Source organism: Pezoporus wallicus, unplaced genomic scaffold (genome assembly GCF_028554395.1).
Source record: "Pezoporus wallicus isolate ANWC-B61680 ecotype Strahan unplaced genomic scaffold, APGP_CSIRO_Pwel_v1 contig_6999, whole genome shotgun sequence".
NCBI classification, from domain to species: Eukaryota; Metazoa; Chordata; class Aves; order Psittaciformes; family Psittacidae; genus Pezoporus; species Pezoporus wallicus.
In genome coordinates, this window is record NW_026640180.1 from 4,205,894 (window position 1) to 4,215,899 (window position 10,006).

Genomic DNA, 10,006 nt, shown 5'->3' on the forward strand with positions numbered 1-10,006 from the left:
ATAGGCATCTGGTTTTACACAGCATTTCATACGGTGTAGTAACAGCACGAAGTTAACATGCAAATCACCTAAATTCAGTTACATTTGTTTTGTTCATATCTAAGGAATAGTGCATAACTCTCAGAAACAGAAACTGGACATTATTGGCAGAGGACTATATTAGTAAGATGTATCCCTTAATGCAGTGAAGTTCTTGAATGTCTCAGCCAAGGGTTCAGAACTGTTTAGTTAGAGGGATTCTGTAATACTGTTTGCACACTAATATAATCAGGAGATAGTATCTACCAGAGGAAGCTGCAGCCTAAGTACTTGTTAAAAATGGTGAGCAAGTTATATAAACCTAAAGATAATAGCAAGATAGTTAGCATTAGCAATAACAAAGCCGTGTTCTTGTTGCACAAAGTGCCAGTGTGTATGAAGAAAGTCCCTAAGCCTCCTTGATCCTGAGACTGCTGTGTATCTTGTTAGCTGTCCAGCCGGCAGAATGGCCTGAGGAGTCAGGGTGGATCTATACAGCATTCACATTTCTCTAAGAAAAGAATCACTTACCTGAAACAATGTCCAGTTTATCAAGTGCATCTTGCCACCTCCTGGCTTCTTGAGCATAGGCTGTTCTGCAGTCACAGGCTAATTGCCCTTTGGTCAAATCAGTGGATTGCCTTCTGCTAAGGAGGTAAAAGATTTCCTATCAGATACAAGAATCTTCTGCAGGTTTGCACCTCCATGCAGACTGCACACTGCTACTTGGAGTTGCTTGAGAAGGCCATGTCCTCTTACTCCCCCTAGGCTTCATGAGTTGGCTCAAGGATAGCACTGACCTCAACCCCAAGAGTCACCGCAGCTTGTCCTAGATCCCAGGGCCACTTTGTTACTTTTTCACTTCTGTGAATAGTTTTCTTTGCTCCCAGGGTCTTGTAGGATCTGCAAATAGGCTTTATGGAGGATTTTGTTTGTTTCATTTTTTGCTTCTTGGACTTTTCCCAACCTCCAAATCTCCAAGGGTTACACACTTTCTGAGGCTGTTCCTCTGGCTGCTTTGGTGGGCACTCACAGCTGCAGCTAGCTGTACCACTCTCACATAATACCAGGCAAAGCTTTTTGCCAAGCTGCCTTCAGCAGCATCCAGCAGAATGCCCCTGTTCTGCCGCAGACTGTAACTATGCTATGCTTGGTTCACAGTCTTGGTGGGTTTGAAGCCAAGAGACAACATTGCACTCAAGACCTGGGAGTAAAAATTCTAAATTAATTGCTTTGTGCAGGTTTGTTTTATTAATAGCATGAGATGCTATAAATGCCTATTTACCAGTGTAGAAAAACTGCCTGGTGTTTTACTCTGTAATTGGATTCCATGATTTATTTCATGCTGTATAAAATAATAAGCATAGGCTGGCTTCAGCTCTGACTTATGCTCTCGTAAACCTAGAGTAATTTGTTTGACTGCAATGGAATTACCATGGAATAGGAATAGAGTTATAAAATCAACCAAAGAATCTGCTGTAAGCATATTGCTCAAGAAAAGGAAGGCAGAGGGAGGGAAGTGCTACATTCAACTCTGAGGGCCTTTAACAGACTTTCATATATATAGAACTTCCTATAGAATATATAGAATATATTCTATAGAATATATATAGAATTCTTATAGAATTCAGTAGTGGAAATTACACTTGAAAAGTAAAATCTCCTTCTAATCCATAACAAATCACCTCACAGTGCTGAGACTAGTAGTATTGTATATGTTGTTGCTGATAAAAATGTTTCTGCTGTTATATTGAAATCTCAGGTCCACTAGTAGAGTTTGACTGGAAGTAAAGTATTAAGAAGTCTTGAACAGTAAACTTGTCGCTATTCTTCGCTTATCTTTTGTCTGAAATCAGAAACATCTGATTTTTCTCATATATACCTGACATATGAGGAATATCAAAATAAGCATCAGGTGTCATTAGCCAGCAAATAAGGTGGCAACAGTTTTCTCAAAAAAGATTGATGCTACATATTTCCAGTTCTTGAAAGCACTGTATTAAAAGACAGCATTCTGTTCGCATTTCTAGTTTACTGTTTACATATCCATTATTTTAACAACAATTTCTAAAATAATAACTTATGAGACAATACCCTCAATGCAGCTGGAGTTAGGGCTAAAAATAGTTGCCAGCAATTTAAGATGAACTGATTAAAAGACTGTTCTGTTTATTTCTGAAACAAGCAGGACTAATTCAAGATTTTTTTTTTTCTTCATAAAGCAAAGACTTTAAGACTATATTCATTGATTTTAATCAATAAGCAAATAAAACAAACAAAACTACTTCTGGTACTCAGAGTCTTATAATTCCTGAAGGATTTAAATAAAGGGAAAGGAAATTTCAGTACAAGATCGACAGAGCAGTCTCCAAAATTATCTTTCAAATTATTAAAACATGAATTTCAAAACACAGTATTGCTGTGTTCTATCCCTTTTATGAATAAAAGACATGGAAAAAACAGCAAACAATAATAGTGCAATATAATTACATGAAGCTTACTTTCCTTGAAAACAAAAAAATAATGCAGTGCTTCTGTGTGTCCTGCAACAGGGTTGTAGTCTGGAGTCGTGCAGTCAAAGAATTGACAGGATCCAGAATCCAGTGATTTAAAAGCATGCAGAGATTGAACATAAAAAGTAGAGTAAAGTGCTAAAACTGAACGACAGCACTGTATTAAAAGTTTTATCTTTACAGTGTTCAGATGGGGAGAGTAAAGGTAAACTCACAGTTTATGTAAGTGGCAATGCTTTTCCTAACATCTTCATGGATAACATGGTTTACACTAGCTAAGGTTTGCCCCTAACAGTGGGTTTTTAATATTTTCTCTATTTTCCTAGTAAGAAGAGAGGAAAACATGTAAGCACGACCTTTCTTCCTTTGGAGTTCTACTCCTGCTGGTTTTTCCCCATGCACAGTCATAATTTTCTGTGTGTCACATTGTCACATCATAATTTCCTCTGCGGTAGCCAGTTTGATATCACAGGTGGTTATGACTTGAGGTGAAGGGGTAAGCAGCAGAAGCAGATGAATGCCTCAGTACAAAACCATGCAAAGAGGACCTAATTGAAAAAACAGTGGTAAATAAAAACAGAACGTGTAGAAAGAACTTTTTCCACCCCCAACTTGGGCTACTGTAAATCAGTTCATCAAGTTACCCACAGAGCACCTAGGTGAAAAAGAATGCAGGTTTGTATCCAAATGAAATAAAGATGAAGAGCTTAAAAGTAAACCGGCAGTGTATAATTTAAATAATTTCATTGTTTTACCCAATTGCAGAGTAAAAGAATGCTAAAACAAATACTTTTTTTTTTTTCATGTCACCAAAAGCTGCTGTCTTGGCAGCTCTGTTTGTGCAAATCAGGGACCTTGATCATATAAATCATCCTTTCCCTCACTGACTTGCACCATTTATGTCAGTGCAACTATGTACACCAATAAACCTGTATAGAACATGAACTGGCAAAAGAATACGGAATGAATTAGAGCAATTTGAGTGCCCCTACTGAGAAATGCCAGTACATATGACATTTTATTGTGAAAAACAAAATTCGTATTTTAGAATGAAGATTCAGTAACAAAGATTTAGTAAAGAATTGTTGGGGAGAGTGGGCAGAGACACTATGGCCATCATGATGTAAGATATGATAGGCAAAGTTAATACAGAGTGTTCATACCTTACCTTTTTTGGTGAAAAAACAAAACAAAACAAAACTGGACAGGCTTTCAAACAACCATACAGTATATGACTCTCCCAAACATAATTTTCTGTGCTTTTACTCAGTCATTATTTAAGTAGCTGTGTTATCGTCATTACCAAAATTGGAGACACCTACCTAATTTTTACTAGCTGGTGGGTTTACTCACCATATACGCATTTAAATAACGGTGTGCATTTTTGCAGGCCCAGGGACATTTCTGAAATGACTTCTGAACTCTAGTTTAAGCATTAAAGTTCAGAATAACAGAGGAACCAGACTGCTATATTTTAAAACTTAACTAAAATTGGGTAAAACATGAGTGTTTCGAACTGTCTAAAACTGTAGTTTGTTTGTTTTTTTCCTTGTGAAGACACAGCTCTATATCCTAACAGAACATGGATAAGAAACATTTTTGTCCTTATCTTTATGAGATGCATATGCTTCTTTAATATCACTGGGATTGACAGAGTTAAAATTTTATATTAAGAAAAGGGCCCAGTATGAAAACAACAAAGCTAATTTAAGGTTTGGATTAAAGATCACAAGGTGAGCTGTTTGCAAAAATGTTTTCTCTTATCTGCTCTGTTATGGCACGGCTCTTTGCCTGATATATTTCCAGATAATAAGCTTACAGTCGTGACAAAAATCAAAGTATTGGTACATATTGTTTAGAAATAACTCACTGGCTGTATGTAACTTACACTTTGCTTTCATACTTAAAGTTGTTGCTTTAATCCTTTTTTCTTGTTAACCTTTTAGGACAGAGTGGTTTGGTTAAGGAATTAGTAAACTGGGAAGAAAACTCAAAGGAAAACTATGCAAATACATCTTGGGAAAAGCAGATTGAAACTACTCTAAGTGCTGCATTTTGAAGACCTGCCAGTCATATACACTAAAAAAATTGATCTTTGACTTGGGCTTCCATTGGAGTAGGCATGGCTGAGCCACAGGGAAATATGATGAGACTGTTGATAGGGAGAATATGAGCAGTCAAAGTAATTTGATGATCCACATTAAAACACAGCCTTGCATAAAACTCCTGTGAGCAACTCAGGATAGAAAAAGAGACTGTACTATTTCTTAGAGATGGTTGCATTGCATCCCAGCTAAAGAAAGAACATTGTGGAAGTAATAACTCATTCTGTAATAAATCTTACCGTACATTTTGTAGGGGGAAAAGAACAGTCCCTGCAGTCTTGGGTTGTCATTCTGGCATCTTTAAACACTATTATGTGTTCTGAAAGAAAAGAAAAAAAAGCTATACAACAGCATTGCCCTTTGTGAGCTGCTGGGAAGCATTTTTAATAGAAATGTGAATGCTCTCATTAAACTGTTCAATCACTGATCTCTTAGGAATAGCAAATGTTTATTTAAAAAGGTCACACGAAAAAACCTCAACATGGCTTCTGGGAGGCTGGAAGCACGTTAAGTGTGGGAGTTCACAGAGCTGCTGAACTGGAAGGTAATGCTTGGATTGAGTACAAGAAACAGCAACATGCTGTGGTCTTGTTTTGACTGTAAATGATTTGGAGTTTGGTGAGTATTCTTGTGTGCAAGATCTGTTTCTTAGCGACAGAGCAGGGAGAAGCGAGTCAGTAACAAGTACATGGAGCGTTCTGAGTCAGAAGTACACTTTTTGCTTGGGGATGCAACAGAGTGTCATAGCCTCAGCTTGGAGCAGGTAGTCAAGCTCTTCAGAATTTTCCTCCTACATCTGGTACAGGATTCTTTGTGGCCCTGCGCTAATGAGCTGAGTTAATCCTCTTGGGCATAAGAAGGCAGCAACCGGAGATCCTAATTACAGTTCTAGCCCAGGTCTGTTCTTCACCCAGCTTCCTAGGGCAGAGAAACAGCTACACAGGGTGAGCTGTAGCATGGGAAAGAGGTAGAGCAACAAACTCAATTTTACGAATTTACATCAAAGTCTGGCACTTACAGCCTGCCACCTACTTGGGAGGGATGATGAAGTTCATTTAACCCTAACTTTTTGAGCATACTACAGAGACAGAGAGACATATCTAGAAATGAGATTTGTTTCTGAGTCTTTCTGCCTTACTTTTGCTGTCTGTACAGTGGAAGCTGATTATCAATCTAACAAAAATACTGTGTGGATAAGAATTTTGTCATGTATTTGAAGTGAGAGACTATTCTGTACCTAAAGATACAGCAGGTTTTGATATGTAACTTCTTTGACAAACCAGAGAAAGGAAGTAAAAGGATGTACAAGTTAGTATCTTACAACAAATGAAAATCACACAATTATTTTCAGTGGAGTTGTGCCAAATTCGATGCAGGTAAGGAATGTGGCTTGTAATTGGCTTTTAGTTTTTTTTAAACCTTGCTCCCAAACCCTCACCCAACTCTACCATTGTACTATCCTTTGCTTACTTATTTTATATGCAATTCCATACCAAGACATAGGATCAAGCTCAACACCTGAATTCTTATCTTAAGCTTAATTTTATCATGGGTTTAGTTTGTTGATTTGAATTGCATTATCTAATTTGAGGACCAGATTCAGTCCGTTGGATCCAGAATTAGTGACTCACTTGTTTTGCACACCTGTTTTGACTCACAAAGCAGGTGAGACAAATACAAACCCATTATTTGCATAACTTTTGAAATTAAAAAAAATGCAAGAGAAGGATGCATAAAACAGGATACTGGAATATTCCAGCCAAGTTTATTGTTTTCTCTGCTGATTGGTAAACATAAGCACTGAATCTGAACACCTGACTATATTGTCTCACTATATTTTGGTGTAGGACTTACTTTCATGTCAGCATTATACCTACATTTGTCACTGAATCAAGAATGCGAGAGATTTATTTCTTTTATATTTCTCCTTTTTTAGTAGTTCCTCCTTGACACAGAATCTTAGCTTGATTTTTTTTGACCGTAAACAGATTTCAGTTTCTCCTTTTTCAAAATGGAATATACATACCTGCAGTGAAACATGGTCCCCTGATGTCACAGTCATGCCCAAGGCAGAGACAGTCATGGCAGAGATGGTTTTCCTCTGCTGCATATATCTATCTCAGTTATCCTGCAAAACACTAAACTATTAAATTTTTTACCAAAACAGTAAGATCCACCAAGAATTAGCCTTCCTCCTTCAGCTCCACTCAGCAAATTATCTGAAGTCCCTATATAAACCCCTTATATATGTGTATTTTTCTATTTATGAATATATACAATGTAGGTTTATATACAGTATTTGTAATCATTTTGTATATCTGTAGTAGGTAAGGGGTATATATGCCTCATAAATAGTATTAACAAGAATTGGAAGATTTAGAAACTTCTTTGTGGAGAGCTCTTGAACACTTTTAAGTGAAAGATCATATTATAAATGTGGGAAACCTTGGTTCTCATACTGAACACATTGCAGAAAACTTGGTAACTTGACCTGTATGTGATGGAGAGAGAGAGGAGTGACGACAGAGTAGTGAATAACAAAGGAAAGATGAGATTTGCTTTGGGGCCATTATGAAATTGAGGAGAGGAGGTGGGTTTTTTTCTTCTTATTTTGCTAAACTTTTGCTTTAATCATATTTTTCCCCCAAGGTTTGTTTTCGTCCAGATTTTCCAGTTGATTCCCACTGTAACTCACTTGGAAATATCTCATTTTGCAAGCCCTGGAATTTATGTTATTGACTGTTTTCTGTTGCTGATTACCTGCTGAGAAAGGAAGCAGTATTGTCGATTATTGTAATAGAAGACCAATTTTTCCTTTATTCCTAAACCAATATATCAAATCTGATTTGTTATACAGAAAGAGTTCCATATAAAGATTACGGTGTGTTATTTACGACACCTCAGAACGACACCTTAGAGATGCAGAGCAAATTTTTCTTTTAGCTATACAAAATAAGCTGATAGAGGTATTAAATTTCAGGTATAGAAGTACAAGGAACATGCAGTATGGCAGAACAAGTGCTTGAACAGAGTTTGTGACTGAAAATTAGTACCTGTTTACTTTGTCTATCACCCATTTTGGTTTTAAGTAACTTAAGCAGTCGGGTTTTTTATATTTCAATTTCTCGACCTGCATAACGGCACTTTACCTGGTCCACACGGGTGTATGGACTAGGCTTTGTAAAGTGCTGAGAACCTCCCTCTGGCAAAACCCAATATATCTTCAGAGTATTATTTATCAGCTCCAGTAGCTCTGCCTCAAACACAGAACTTCATTACAAAGGTATTAGTGCCAGGTGGTTAATCCCTTTTCTTGTAGGTGTTTTCACTTTCCTAGCTCTATTGCACTAAAAGCTGGACCTCAAGCATCTCTCTAGGTGAATTTGACAACATTGGAGAATGACTTCACTCTGTTTAAAACCTTTGTTTTATATGATTACTGTTGTGTTCGGGACTCTACAATGGGTTTTGGTTTCATTTTTTTTTTAATGTAACTCTTTGTTTTACAGATGAGGGCAGGAACGCAGTTGACCATGCAGGTGGTGCACATATTGTAGTAGACCATATAAGGTCACTGTGCAGTAAAACAGATCCAGCCAGTGAGAAGCTCTTGACTGTCTTTTGTGGCATGCTGATGAACTATAGCAATGAGAATGGTAAACAACACCAAAAATTTGCTTTATGTCTACCAGGAGAACAACCCCATCAAAGAAAGAGATAAAATAAAAGTTAAAGTCAACTGTAGGTTTACACTGTGGATACTAACACTAAGTTATTCTGAAAAGATCAAGTACCTCAATTCATGTATGCAATTTTCTGTTCAATTAAAATTATATTCCCCTAAATACTAGATATCTTCCTGATGGAATTCCATATAACGTATTGTATAAAGTTCTAAAGTCAACATCTGAAATGTATTGCTTTGTCTAAAAACAATACAGGGAGATGTATCACACGCCTTAGGAAGAAACAGATTTACAGAAGTAAACTAGAAGGCTACATTAAGTCCTTTCTTTTTCATTTAGTATTAAGCACAACCATAAGGTTAATTTGCTGCAGGCATACAGCGTTGTCTTGATGATTTGGGGGTATGTATGCCAAGCAGTTTTCCTTAGTCATTTTTCTCCATGTGAAATGTATATAAAACCACATTACTTTTTCTTAGACAAATGAGGAATAATTTATGTGTATGTTCAACAGTGTTCTGTGTCTACAAATTACAAGTTTGTGTTCTTTATCCCATGAAATGGAGATGTTTAGAGACTGGGACAAAAACACAAGATAGTATTTTAAATGAGAAGTCCTTGACCATTGAGGGTAAAAAAAGGGAGTTCTACACCAGTTGTACAAATATATTGATATTTTAGTATAGAGTTGGCTTCTGTACACAAGCGTTGTAATATGCCAAGGCATATTTTACAGTGTTCACACATTTCTGAGTTTTTCAAAATTTGAATCTCTGAGAAAATTGGGATAAACGAGGAAAGCTAAATAGAGGCTGTTCTCCTGACTTGAAACGGCACAGATTGCAAATGTAGTTAGCTAATTACATTCTTTCTTCAGTCATGCCCATTTCCTGAATTGTAGTGTTATCTTAGGAAGAAATAGCTTCTTTATTAGCTGCTCACCATTTTCTTAAAGTAACCGCTTTCTGTAATTCACTTTCCAAACCTGTGTCCCCCAAACTCTTCTACTTTTCAGGATGGTCTGTAGGCTTAACTTTTTGTTGGTTTTACCTTTACTGTATACATTTTTATCTGCTTTATAATCTCTTCTAGCATATTTTCCTTGTGTGTTTTCTGTGGCAATTCTCTGGAGCTCTCAGCTTTTAGTGTTACTTACCCACTTCCAAATACCACTGTTGCATGTGTTTCATCTCTTGTTCCTACATTCCTTTTTTCTCCTCTTTCACTGGTATTATTTAAGAATACTTCTTTACAGCACTTCTTCCTTCTCCTCCAAATAGCAGCTTTCTAGTGCCTTTATTTCATATGGTTTTCAGGAACTGTTTTGCTTGATGTCTGCATGAGTGTCACATTTTATCATATTTCATAGTGTTAACTCCCTGTTTTCTTTATTCATTAAAGCATTTGGAGCAAATAGATATTCTCACCTTTACACTTTCAGAATCATCTGGATTAATTAGAACTAGTAAGCATCCAGTATATTTGGTAGCTCAAGACACAAGAGTCCAAAAATGCTGTGTAGAGGTAGTGAATCAGTTTTGCTTCGGTGACCAAACTCCCCACAGATCTTCCCTATGAAAACAATTATGAGATAAATCTCCCAAACAAGCAGTTTCTGAACAGTATAAGTGTTATGAACATTGAATATATGACTTATTCCATCTAGCAAGACAGCTTATTCTGA

The 10,006-nt window shown here is 36.7% G+C and overlaps 1 protein-coding gene across 5 annotated transcripts in view; it reads left to right on the plus strand.

The window, feature by feature from the left end:
- RAP1GDS1 (Rap1 GTPase-GDP dissociation stimulator 1) overlaps positions 1–10,006 on the plus strand; it is a 101,856-nt gene that overhangs the window by 66,911 nt on the left and 24,939 nt on the right. For 4 of the 5 annotated variants that reach the window (XM_057417925.1, XM_057417926.1, XM_057417928.1 and 1 more), the window contains one exon: positions 8,146–8,292. The exons of the other annotated variant lie outside the window; for it this stretch is intronic. In XM_057417925.1, the coding sequence (XP_057273908.1) occupies positions 8,146–8,292 (147 nt within the window). The remainder of the gene's footprint in view (positions 1–8,145; positions 8,293–10,006) is intronic. 5 annotated transcript variants of the gene reach the window in all.